Source organism: Lonchura striata, chromosome 26 (assembly GCF_050655825.1).
Source record: "Lonchura striata isolate lonStrDom1 chromosome 26, ASM5065582v1, whole genome shotgun sequence".
In the NCBI taxonomy this organism is placed as follows: Eukaryota; Metazoa; Chordata; class Aves; order Passeriformes; family Estrildidae; genus Lonchura; species Lonchura striata.
In genome coordinates this window covers 8,692,174-8,705,858 of record NC_140728.1, presented here as the reverse complement: position 1 = coordinate 8,705,858, position 13,685 = coordinate 8,692,174, and the positions used below count along the sequence as shown (strand labels likewise).

Below are 13,685 nucleotides of genomic sequence, written 5' to 3'. Positions count from 1 at the left end.
CACGTGAACGTGGTAAATGTCTGCTCTTGGACCCTCCCAGGTCATCTCCTTGATAGAAATATTATTAAACCTGAAGTGCCAAAATAGAGATCAGGCTTGTGAAAACAGGAGTGGGGACAGAGCTCCACTGACTCAGTTGTGCTGCTGTCCAGAGCTGGCTGCTGAGAAGAGGGGCCTCAGGGAAAAGGGGATTTCAGAGATGGGACAGGAAGGTTTTGAGCAGCCTGTGTCCTCACAAGTGGAAGGACAGCATGCTGCTGGCACTGTGATACATGTCCTGGGCTCCTTTTCCTGCTGCAGGAATGCTTTCTGCTGCAGACGTATCCATAAGAGGGGAAATCCAAGGTCCTGTGTGCTCAGCAGCAGCAATCACCAGGGAAACATTTGCAGACATTTTGCTTCAGTCCATCTTCATGCACTCCATCAGAGCTACCTCACTGCCCTTCCCTGACCTCCTGTTGTGCTCCAGAAAGACTCTGCAGCCAGTAAATCAGAGCTGAGGTGGTCTTGCCACAAGACAGCTCCTATGCCAACAGGCTGGAAGTCACTGCTATGCTGTATTGACTTTATAGCTATCAGTTTGTCTATAGTTTTTATTCTCTAAACAACCAATGGCAACAACACCTTCCCAAAACCTCACAGCATCACGTGTGATTTATAGAGAAGAATATTGCTGTGAACAGCAAACTGTCAAATCTCAAACAGATCAAAGAAGTGAAATGAGGAATGAACAGACTGAGCTCTTCAGGCCATGTTGATTCCAAAGGGATTTTTTTCTTCCTTCTGTCATAAGAATTTATATGCTTGTAAGAATCTGATCTGTTGGGAAGAGCCTTCCTCCTTTGTATACATCAAAGTCCACATGTTCTCAAATCGCTATAAGTCATTTTTTGCATTTTAATCTCTGGCCATATGTATGAAAATAATCAGCCTGCCTTAAGGGACAGGGCAGGAAGCAGCCTTTATTGCATTTCCACAGGAGTCCAAGTGGTGGCAAACCAATGGGATGGAGGAAGTGGATTGTTTTAGTTGGAGGTACAATTAACTTGTGTACAGGGAGTTACATGTCAGGTTGATTTATCATTTATTGATGATGGGTCAAATACAGATGGAGTGAAATCAAAATATAATGGGAAACTACAGCTTTAGCAAACAGGAAAATGATTTTAGTATTTTTAAGAACAACATCTATGGCACAGTTTCTCCTCCAGATTGCATCCCCTCACCTTGTGAAGGCTGGATGAGCAGAGGACAGCACTGCTGTCACACAAGGGTCAAAAACAAGATCCTGCCCTTGGTGGGGAAGGTGCTGATGGGACCAGAGTGCTCCTCAGGGAGCCCAGGGCTCATTTCAGCTGGGAACAGCAGATTTGTGGCACAGTGGCAGGAAAATTCTGCAAATATTCCAGAGGGATGAAAGAGTGTGATGGAGAAAGGGGAAATAAAATGAGAGCAAGGCCAGGATCACAGGGAATGGGGCTGTTGCATGCTGGTAACAGTGGTGACCTCTGCACTGGGCGCATTAGCCACAAGGCAGCAGAGTGTGGCTAGCTGGAGGGGACTGGCACAGGCTGGCAGGGAGGGAAGCACTTTTCTGAACACAGGAGGAGCTGCCAAGAGACAGAAGAAGACAGAGACACAGTCACAGGTTGTTTTCCTGGATGCCATCAAACCCAACAGCAAGAGTCAATCCTTGTGGATTTCTTTTGAAATCCAGAGCTAGGGAATGAACCAAGCTTGCACCCAAGGGTTTGCCAGCAGAATGGAGCATCTTGCCAGGGGCATGAGAGAAAACCCAAAGTGGAGTGTGGAAAGGGGGTAAGGGGAGCTCAGTCTCATGGTGCAGGATCTTGAGGCTTTAACTCTTCTGCCTGGCAGTAAATCCTCCCTACCCCCACGAGGCTGATATAGACAACAGTCACCCTGAAGAGCCAGACACATGCTAAACACCTTCCCAAAATGCTGATCTGCAAGAAACTCCCAAAAAAGCTTTCCATAGGCATTTGAAAAAGAAAAACCAGGAGTTTATCTTGATCTCTTAATCCACCAGGTTTCTTTTCTTTCTGCTTTCTCTACCTCGACAAGCTTGGTAATTATAATTTATAGCACCTGCTCACTTTGAAATACCTTGGACTCTTTCTGCCTGGCAGAGGAACAGACACAGTGCCCATCTGCTTTAGGTAAGTGCTCACAAACCACAAAGTCGTTAATTAGACTGACACACGACTCTTCCAGAATGCACATGGTATGTTGTTACTGCACCTACAAACCACCGGCAGCCAGACACTCTGCCAGGGGATCACAACTGGATCTGAGCATTATGTAAGGCCTTGGCACCCCTTGCAGGGCTCAGAGCATTGCCATCAGGTGTGCGTGTTCTTTCTAATCCTCCCCACGGCCTTCCCAGCATGCTTCCCAGATAAATCAAGCCTGCTGGGAAGCAGCTCACTCATACTTGTTAGGAGGCTCGGTCTCCAGAGCTTGGACTTTTCTTTTGAAATCCAAATTCCTTTTTGTATTCATCTAGAGAAAGCTGCCAAGGTCTCTTTCCTGACAGCGGGGGCTGCAGACAGTGATGTCTCCACATCCTGTAGCTGACAGGGAGCAGGGCAGGTCTGGTTCTGGTCTGGGCGTGGCTGCAGCTTTGGAGGATGTGGTTGAGGGTGTTTTGTAAGCACAGGGGTGTCTGATGTGGATGGGGCTATCTGGGTGGGTTTGACACTTGCCCCCTCAGGCTGGCTGACATCCATGGGCAGAATGGCCCATGGACACCTCTGGCTGGGGAAAGCCAAACCCTTTCAGGAGGCTGGTGCAGAGCACAGGAGGTCCCTGATGACCAATGGTTGGTGATTCCCAGTGGTCCAACCTGGAGCAGCCAAGCTTTGGGTCAGCACATGGCATGGTGGACAATGGGCATCCTAGAGCTACAAATGCCCTTTTGGCACGGAGTTATGTTGGGTGAGTGGAAACCTCGTCCTGGCTGGCTGGTATTCACAGCACCTGTGTGAGAGTTTGCAGGAGGAAGCCCTCTTACTGGGTTTGAAATGTTATCTGCCAGAACTCGGAGCTGCATCTTCCTTGGTTAGGAAGGATATGGGGGGATCACACAGGGCAGTGGGAATATCCAAGAGAAGGAATCCAAAGTGGAACACTCTGACTCTCCCATCTCACTGAAACTTGTCTGAACCATTTTTTTTCTGGCTTGCTCTCTGTCCAGAGAAGGATCTTCAGTAACTTGGGGCTCCCAGGGAGCCAGTGTGCCTCATCTAGAGTAGTTAAAATTAGTGTTCTGCCAGCGCTGGTTCCACAACATGTCTTTTGTGGGGGACACCACACCTGCCATGAAAAATTCTGCACGACTGAAGTCCATGGGTTGGCAGTTTTAAGAAAGGTCCTTACCTTCAGACAGGTCCTCATCAGAAGGCAAGAAGAGGGGTAGCTCCACAGAAGCAGAGCAGTGTAAGTGTGGTCTTTGTGGTGTCTGTGTTTCTCCTTTTATATCTGTTTTTTTAGACAGATGTGAGCGGACCCAGGTACAGAGAGCTCCTGCTCTTGGTACAGAAGGCATGCTGGAGCCCTGTGTTCTGGCTGCCACAAAGCCAGAGGTGAAAGGCACGGGGGGTGTATGTGCAATGCAAGAGGGCCCCAGGCATCTCCTGGGGTTGAGGGCTCATGCTCCGACTGTGCCCCCGGCTCTGATCATTCTGGACAGGGCACTCCTACTTTAACATGCATCAGCACCTGATAAAAGTGAGGAATGGCTTTCCTTCTGTCCCCTGAGTGACAGCATTTATTGAAGTTTCTTCCTGCCTGGCCTCCCTCTCCTTGAGCATGTACCTAAGCTGATCTCCTGCTGCCAGGGACCCCCAGACTCCCTGCAGAGCCAGCTGGCTCCTTGTCTCACTGCATGCACCCTGCAGAGCCTGCAGGAGCTGCCTGCACTGCCCAGCGAGCAGAGGGACTCAGCACAGGTCTGGATACTCCTCCTGCCTGGGAGCCAGGCTTGGACTGCAGCAGTGCCACAAAGGGACCCTGCAGTTCAATTCCAAGCACCACCAAAGCTTGGGTGATGTGTCCTGTCTCATCCTCTCTAAATGCCCAGAAACCAAATCAGCTGCCACATTTGGAGACAACTGGAGTTCATTGACAGTTTTTTGCTACATTTCAAATCTAACTTAGTGCTGTGCAGGCAGTGCATGCCAGCCTCTCTCTGTCCCACAGTGGCCAGAACATCTCTTTCTGTCCATTTGTTTGGTCACCTCATCTCTTGAACTGATTGGCAGGTTTTTCTGGTAGAACTTAGCTGAAAACAATTGTTCTCAGTCTCCACTTAGTTTTGCTGCTTCTGTTGTAATCCTAAGAAAACACTTGGTCATTGAGAAATCTGCCTTTCCTCTGCTGGGTCAGTTTGTCCCTAAGGGATACACATTTTCCCTTCAAATCCTGCCTGAATCCGACAAACATAGACACCAAATGTAAACACCTGAAAGGACAAGAAAATAACCTACACACAATCCCTTTCTGTCTGGTACTGGTTCCATCCCACTCCTGTTGGCTCCCATTTTCACCCCCTTCCCAGCTGTCCTGCTTGCTTAGGATGTGTAGCCAACATGCAAACAGAGAGTTAATATTTCACCAAGTGCCATACAAGCCTGGTAACTCATGAACTGTCATGATGTGCCATAAAGCCACTTCCCCTTCTGAAGGAAAAAAGGAGTCTCTGAGCAGCACAAATACACTGGGGCTCAGATGGCCTGATGGGTAATTCGTGCTGTGGGTGACCTATAGGTGTTCCAGGCTGGCAATTTTTTTGGCAATAGATACACAGGAGTCTCATAAACTCGTGGAAAATGACTCAGATATTTGAAAAAGAGGGGGAAAAAATCACTCTAATGCAGACCTGCATGGAATCTCCTGGTCTGAGGTGAGTAGCCACATTTGGAGAAGCCACGGCAGTAGAAACCAAGCAGATGATCTCAGCCCTGTATTCCCCTTCTGACACAGTGCTGTCCATGCTGTGCCACTCCTGATGGGTGGAGAGCATCTCTGAACGTGAGCTAGAAGGAGAACTGCAGGGCTCTGCAAGCACTGGCTGCTCCCACAGGGGAGCAGCACAGCGTGAGACCCAGGATGCTCTCCAGGTCATGCTTGCCCCAGCGTGAGGCACAGCAGTGGAGCCACCTTGTAACACACTGTGTGTGCTCAGAAGTGTTCCCATCCACCCTGAGCAGGGCTGTGCCTTGCAGGCACGCTGGGCTGTGTCACCAGACCTGGTTCTGGGGACTTCACCCAGCCCATGGGTCTCTGCTGTGCAACTTCTGTGGGAAGAGGAGGGAACTACTCTCTACAACTGCCTGAAAGGAGGTTACAGTGACGTGGGGGTCAGGCTCTTTTCCATGTCTTAGGTAGTAGGACAAGAGGAAATGGCCCTAAGCTCCTCCAGGGGAGATTCAGATTAGATATTAGAAATTATTTTTTCATCAAAAAAGTGGCCAAACATTGGGATAAATTGCCCAGGAAGGTGGTGGAGTCGTTGTCTCTGGAGATGTTCAAGATGTCTGGATGTGGCACTCAGGGATGTGGTGTAGGGGCCAATGTGGTGGCACTGGGCTGATGGCTGGATTACGTGATCTTGAGGGTATCCTCCAACCTTGATGATTCTGTGATTATATGAAAGTGCAAATCATCATCTTTGTCTGCACATGCCCTCAACACTTTAAAGAAGTCAGGCTCAAAGTAGAAGAAGAGTTTGGTGTGGTCTTAATGCGAGGCAGAGCTGGCTTGTGCCTGTTCCCCTGGAGAACAACCATCCTGTGGAATACCCATCCTGGAGAACAGCTCCCTCCTGTCCTCTCCGTGCTGAGGGCAGGTTTCACTGCAGCCTGGGGGTGATCTGTGCTCAGGATCCTTCTGAGAAGCACTTTTGGCCCTTCCTTTCATCACCCAGACAGGGAAGAGTTCTCCATTGCATGGAACACTTCTGAAACTTTTGCTTCCAGAAGAGATTGCCCCGCAGCTGGTTGAAGAGTTGGGCCAGCCTCAGGGGCACGCATGCAGAAGTGACAGCTGGAGATGTCACTGAGCTCCTATGGCTTTGCCCTGAACTCTTGTAAGCACAGACACAACGGGATGGGTGAGGTGGGTTCACTGATGTGAGAACTACACAAGTTACTCGTGTTTTGCTGCTTGCTTTTTGTTACAGATCTTCTCCTGGAGCTCTCCATCTTCCTGGCACAGGTTGCCCAGAGCAGCTGTGGCTGCCCTGTCCCTGGAAGTGCTCAAGGCCAGGCTGGCAAAGGGCCTGGAGCAATGTGGCCTCATGGAAAGTGCCCATGGCAGGAGGCTGGAATGAGATAACCTTTAAGGTCCCAACAGATCTGCTACAGGGGATTGTGCTGTTCACAATACACATCTCTGTTTTTATATGCTCTGCCAGTTCTCAAATGGGCCTCCCAAAAAGGGTGTTAATCAGTCATCTATGTAAATCTGACAGGACAAGAGGAAATGGCCTCAGGCTGTGCCAGAGGAAGGTCACGTTGGACATCAAGAAGAGTTTCTTTACTGAGAGGCTTTTATAGCACTGGAAGGGACTTCCCAGATAGGTGGTGGAGTCCCCATCCCTGGAGGTGTCCAAGGAATGTCTGGATGTGGCACTCAGTGCTCTGGGCTGGTGACAAGGTGGGGATTGGGCACAGCTTGGACTCGATGATCTTGGAGGTCTTTTCCAACAGTAATGATTCTGTGTTCTGACTCTAAAGAAGCCCTGTGCACTCTGTGACCATGAGAATGTGTATTGAGGCTCACTTGGATGGAGGGGCACTTTAGACTCCATCCCATGTAAAATTTATTTCCCAGCAGGAGTTTTCCTTGCTCCCACTGTGCCTGGTGGCTGGTGAATATGCTGTGGGCCTGGCTGGGGCAGTTGGGAGCATTGGATGGAGAAGTTCTGCAGGCCAGAAGCTGGTGGTGCCTTTCCCATCCTGAACTCAGGTTTTGTCAGGCCTAACAGGTGGTTTTTTTTTTTTTTTTTGGTTTTTTTTTTTTTTTTTTTTTTTTTTTTTTTTAAGACAGAGGACGGACTGGGACATCACAGTCACAGGCTGGGTCAGGGACAGGATTCAAAAATAATGAGGGGCTGGGAAAGGACCCTGAGCCTCAGGAAGAGCTGGGGAAGGCACAGAAGATGTGGCTCTGTTAGAGGGAAATGAGGTCAGGTAGCTTAAAAATGGATGATGAGAAGAGGAGGAGCAAAGGACTCCACAGGGACCAGACATGGATGTGGCAGGCACATTCTTCTCTCTCTCAGGATTTTTTCATAGAGGAGCACAGAGAGAAGAAAGAGAAAACAATTTCTATTTCTGCTCCTTGTTTTTCCCATGTGGAATGTGTTTGGAGAATTGTTTACCTGGGGTGAGTGCTTGGTTGGATTCTGGTGAGGATTGAGCTGATGGCTAATCCAACCCTCCTGGGGCTGGACTCTCAGAGAGGGTCACGAGTTGTGAGGGAGTTAGAATGGTAGTTAGAAAAAGTAGGTTTGTAGTTTTAGTATCTCCTTTAAATAGTATATGAATGTATTATAGCATAGTTATAATAAATCATTGAGCCTTCTGAACTGGAGTCAGACATCAGCATTTCTGCCCACCAGGTTCACCTGCATTTCCAATACATGGGTGCTTGTGCACTGCAGGGGTGAGGGGCTGAGGGAAGCTCTGAGAGGGCAGTAGCAGCCCAGGCAGGTTGGTGCACAGGAATAAGGCTGCTTGGGAAAGGCAGGAGGTCCCTGCTTAGTCACCTTGGAGCTGAGTGGGAAGCAACCAGCTTGGGCAGCATGTTCTGGGGGCCAGGAGGACACAGCTGCAGCCTCTGGTCGCTGTGGCTGCAGCTCTTGAAAGCAGTCCTGCTGTGACAGGCATCAGGCATGTCTGAGCCAGAGCTGCCCAGATACTCAGCCCTCTGATTTTATTCCAAGCCTAGTCTCCCTCAGGTTGTCGAAAGCAGCTTATTTCTTCCAAAAATTTGCTCTTACTCTTCAGTTTCTGCAGGAAAATCACTGGATCCCGGCTTACCCTAGCTCCTGACCCAACTTTGGAGACACCTGGGAAAACCACCCTGGATGAGGTGGCCTCAAAGTGCAGTAGGAGCACGTACCTCTGTGCTAATTCACACAAGGGATCCTCCCACCCTGCCCCTTAAACAACCCCCAAAGTTCTGCAAGTATCTCCTTGGGGTGTTTTGCATTTCTCACGTGCCCTGTAGTGTTTTGGCAGGGCCTGTGGGCTGAGGAGATGGAGCAGATGGACCTCCCAGCACTAGCGCAGGTTGCCACGCATGAGTGGCAAATGCCCCAGGACTGGTGGCCAGAGCTGCAGTGGTGGCTGTGTGGGCAGCAGAACCTTCAGAAGCCAAGGCTGGCTCTGCTGGCACTGCCTGTCCCACACTTGCAAGCCATAGGAGAGACAGGCTGAGGGGGAAAGGGCTGTTCCTGGGGCAGGGACCTTCTCTTGGAGCCCTGGTTACTGAGAATTTTAGACTTTGTGTGTTGAAAGGCACAGACCCTCAGGAGAACACTGCATTTGACCTGAGGCCCTGGAGAAGCTTCCAAAATGGAATGATAGAACTGGGATTGTGGGTGTGGAGTTTGAATAGAAGTGTGTAACGTCATGGGGTGCAAAATTTAGAGATTAAGGTTTTGGAATGCAGTAATGTATATAAAACAAGATGGAGGTTTTAGGGCAGAGGCTGGTCCTTGTTCACCTTCTTCTCCATGGTTTTGGGTGGTGTTGTGTAATTGGACAGAAAAGTCCATGTTGTAGGACATGAGGGACTGGTTACTGGGTTGAAAGTGAAAATAATTTAGGTGTCATTTCTTAACTGATAGTTTTAAAGACCTTGTACTGATAGATATGGGGCCATTTTTGTAGCTTGTTAGTGAAATACTGCAGAACTCAGTGTTTGTGGGACTGTAACATAGATACGAAAAAAAATAAACATCTGAGTCTGAACATGAAAAATCATCTCGAGCACTTTCAATCCCGACCCTGACAGAAGCAGAAAAGAAGTCAAGAACCAGCACACCTTCCATGCCATGCTTCCTTGAAAGAGAAGTCACCTGGAAAACAACTTGATCCCAAAATCCCTGGAGTGGGGGTCTTGACTCTGGCACTGGTGATGATGTCAACACAATTTAATGATAACCACAACCATGTGCCAATGATGTTTCAACAACAAATGTTTCAAATCTCTTCTGGCAGAAAGAACATTCATATCCTGCACAGCCAACACCCCCATTGCAAATTAATATTTAAATTAATATTTACATAAACTCCTACTGGGTACTGGGAGGGCCACACATGAAGAACTGTGCCCAGTTTTGGGGTGCCCAGTGTAAGGAGGATGAGAGGAAGGAGACAGGTTCAGTGGAGGGCTGAGTCAGGGTTCCAGGGCATTTGCCCCATGAGTAGAGGTGGAAGGAGCAGGGTTGGTTTCACTTAGCAGAGAAGGGGCTGAGAGGAGAACTGCCAGGGACCTGCAACCAAAGATGATGGAGCCAAGCCCTTCAGGGCAGTTCCAGGTGATCAAACAAAGAGTAATGGCCACAAATTACCTTCCAGGAGTTTTAGGTTGGACTTGAGAAAAAGTTTCTTCTCCAGGAAGAACAGCCCCAGGCTATCAGCGAGAGGGGAATCTCTGTGCTTGGATAGACAAAGCCAGAACTGCCCCCCTGAGTATTTGGGGTAGCCCTGCTCCAAGCAGGAGACTCCCAGAAGCTGCTCCCAGCTAACATTTCTGTGATAAAAGGGCTGTGTAAGACTAGGACTGAAGTTAAGGATTAAGGTCAGATTTGCAGTGGTTCAGCCCAACTCAGAATGCTCTTACAAGCTTCAGCTGTGCTCCCTGCACCAAACACACCTTCCCTAAATTCACTGGCTCTCCCAGGGTCTGGTCTCAACTGTGCCCATATTCAGCAAAACAGCAGAATTCCAAAGTTGTGTGATTTTTAGGGAACATGGGAGCACAGACCTGGTGTGGGTATAGCTCCTTTACAGGAAAAGCACAATCACAGCCTCAGCTTCTTCCCAGGGCTGAATTGTTAAAGTCTTTAAAGCAGTTCTACCCTGTCACAGTTATCCTCCATTTGGGTAAAACAGCCCAACTTGCACTTTGACAGCCCAGAGTGTCCTCTGTGCTCGCTGGCAGGTCCTTTCCCCGCTGTGGTCCACAGTGCAGAGGACAGAGATTCTTTGGGTGGATATTTTCCAATGTTCCTTGAAATATGCATTGGCTCTGGTGGCCTTTTCATCACAATGCACACATGGGGAGCTGTAATTTCAACATCCTCTACCAAGCCAGTGTTTCTTCCTTGAAAACGGCCCTCCCCTCCCTTCCACTGTAAGTGACAGTAATCTTTGAATAAATTGGAAAAGAAAAGGAAGAAGGAACAGAACATCCTTGACAAAGGAACTAATGACTCAAATGCTGGGAAGCCTGGTCTCCCCAAGGGACTCTGCAGCTAGCAGCATTGATTTTTAATGACTTACAGAGATTGGAGATTTGGAAGATCTCTCAGTGCCTCTGCAGGGATGCGGCTCAGCTGATTGTTCTGCAACATCCTATAATTAGAAAAAAGAAAACTTTGTTAAAAACCCAACAACAACAGCCTGACGCGAAATGGAGGATGTTGCTTGTTTCTGAAGTTGTTCTGGGCTCTTGCTGGAAAGCACCACATTGGCCAGCCAGGGCTCTTAAGCAAGCTTAAGGTGGCTGGCAGGTGAGCTGCAGCCCAGTCTGGCCCAGGAGGTGCAGCAGAAGGGCCAAGGGGTGAGTCTGGTGCTGCAATGGGAGATGTTACCACAAAGGGGTCTCTGCCCTGCAGATGTGCAGGTTACCCCAGGCTGACACCACTGCTCTGAGCCAGGCTGTCCCACATTTTTCCTGGAGTCAGGCCTCCTTTGCTCATGTGTATCAGTGGTTCCTCTCAGCGGGGATGGATACCAGCCCTGGGCAGCTTTCCTACCCCACTGTGGGCAGCTGCAGGAACAGAGTGTGAGGAGCTGCTCACAGCTGTTTGCTCAGGGACTCTGCAGCCTTGGCACAGCTGGCAGCAGGAACTGGAACTGCTGTGGGAAGAACCAAACCAGAGACTCCAGAGAGAGCAGGTGCCTGGTGCTGTTGGCCTGAACAGGCAGGACCCAGGAGGAGCCCTCAGAGATGGAAGTGGGTGTAGGGCATAGAGAAGGGCTGTGACCATGGAGACACCTCCACAGGTGATGGGAAAGGAGGAGACAAAGGTGACAGTGCACCCAGGGGTGGGTGTCTAAATAGCTCTAGGGATGGAGGCAGAGTGAGAAACACACTCCAAGGGCTGTTTCAGACCTGGTCAGACACAATCCTCTCTCCCTGACTACTGGAGCAGCACACATCTGAGTTTACTGCTGTCATCATCTCAGCATCTTTGCAAAGGCTGTTTTTGACTCTGGACATGCCTCTGTCCTGAACCTATTTGTTCCTTCCAGAACTGGGACATCACTGGCACAGGCTCCCCTGAATAACAGACACATCCCAGCAAGGTAGCCGGGCCAGGGGAAGTGCCTAAAAAAGGAAGGCTTACATATCTGAGGTTGCTCTTTACAAAACCTTCTTAGAGTGATTGGAGATGGCATGAAAAAGGAAGTAGTGCTTAGGGTCCTATCATAATTTCCTGCCAGTGTCAAAGGAGCAGGGCATGGTCTCAGTGGTGAGGGGCAGCCCAAAGAACACGGATGGAGGCAAGAACCTCCCCACTGCAGTGACTGCAGCCTTACTGCTGAGGATTCAGAGGTCTGACATGGAAGGGAAGTTGGAAAGAGACAGCCTTTAAAAATGGAAAGCTATAGGGCATAAACCTCTTTGACTTCTGGAAGAAAATGGGCACTTATCAGTAAATAATTTGTATGAACACAGAAGAAGGGCAAGGAAACGAGGAACTGTCAGTGGTAGCTAGTGAAAAATGAGTTGTGCCAAATTTTTTTTCTATACAGGGTAAAAGACCATAAGAGTGGAGAAGAAAGAATGGACAACAGCTATCATGACTTAAGCCTTCCTTTAGTAAAATGTTACATTTTGACATTCAGTGCAGAGGAGAAGTGTTTGGTACAAAAGGGCAGCAGCGAGGCCACACTAAATAAATGATTCCCTTCCAAATGAAGAACATGATTAAGGATCGACAGCATCACAAACGGCATTTCTGCCAACAACTTGCACATATGAAGAGGGGTGTGGAGAGACGTTGGTGTGGAAGAGCAGTTGGAAAATGCAGGATTCCATAGGGCAACTGAGAGAATGGCTGCACAGATGAACAGGGATAAAAGGCTGCACAGATACAGCCGGGCATTGGCTTACAGCTCTGCCTGGGCTAGGGGGATCACAGGAGAGCCAGGGCAGGGCAGAAGTGCTCTTGGGAGAGAGCAGAGACACTGGGGGTGACTGCAGGGGGTGTGAGGAGCTGCATGACACCAGCTGTGATGCTTCTGCTCCTCTTGATGATGGACAAGCTTTGGCCAGGCCACACCGTCCCACCTGGGACCTGCCCTGCAGGACACGAAGCAGCAGCAGAGCAGCCAGATGACAACAGGCAGAAGGATGAGGAAATGCCAAATCCTCGCCTGTGGGGAGCCTAGAATAGGAATTGCAGAGATGCTAGAAGAGTGGGAGTGATGTGGCTCCCCCACCCATGTCCTCCTCCTGCAGCTCCTGTGCACAGCTGGTCCCTGGGCAGCACAGGGGGTCCTGGTGCTCACAAGGGTCACTCCAAGCCTCTGGCACTCTGACAGTCACAGCTGCCTGCCCCCTCAGCTCCTCTGTTGTGCCCCGCTCACAGCACCCTGCCCCTCTCATCTCCTCCCTGCCTGGGGATCTCCTCCCCTCCTGCTGGCCGTGCTCACGGGGCAGGGAGCACCGAGCACCAGGAGCTGCCTCGCTGCTGCACCCAGAGCCCGTTCCCATGGGGGACACGCTGCGGGGCTGCTGGCACCCCTCTGGGATGGGTGTCACCCCCACAGGACGTGTGGCTGGTGGGAATGAGCCCTGCAGGTCCATAATCATGGGCTGTGCTTCTCCTTCCGTGCTGTGCAAGGGCCGTGGAAGCCCCGGTGATGGATCCCGTGGCTGTTCCCTGCAGCCCACTGGGATGGAAAACCTCACCCAGGTGGGCACCTGTCCCACAGGGACCAGCACAACCTCTGGGGCTCCTGCTCCTGCACTGGGATTTGTTCTGCAGCCAAAGTGTGCTGGGGAGATAAATCCCTGGCTCCTGCAGCCCAGTGAAGTGGAATAGTAATTCATGTCTGTGAAAAATCAAGGAGATGCAGAGCTGAACACAGAGATATGCAGAGCGGGGCTTCAGAAAGTGCTTTCAGGGTTTTGGTGAGACAAACATTGAATCTCAGTGGCTCTCTGAAATCTGAGCCTGGTGTTTAGTGTTGGTCCTTGGAAGCCTCTGAAGTCAGCACTAAAGCAAAGCCCATTGTCACACTTCTGCTGAATCCTGCTGCCTGCCATTTATTACAAGTCCCTTCTTCAACCAGTAAAACAGACTGAGAGACTTTCCAGACCACCATCAGCATGGACTGATTCCAAAATGAAGCCATTTTGGTGTAGACAAACAATATTTAAGGAAGATGCTTCGGAGACCTCATAAACCACTGGAG

The 13,685-nt window shown here is 49.8% G+C and overlaps 1 protein-coding gene across 1 annotated transcript in view; it reads right to left on the bottom strand.

The window, feature by feature from the left end:
• LGR6 (leucine rich repeat containing G protein-coupled receptor 6) overlaps window positions 1-13,685 on the bottom strand; it is a 156,138-nt gene that overhangs the window by 65,392 nt on the left and 77,061 nt on the right. The window contains exon 4 of the mRNA XM_021527716.4: window positions 10,539-10,610. Within this exon, the coding sequence (XP_021383391.3) occupies window positions 10,539-10,610 (72 nt within the window). The remainder of the gene's footprint in view (window positions 1-10,538; window positions 10,611-13,685) is intronic.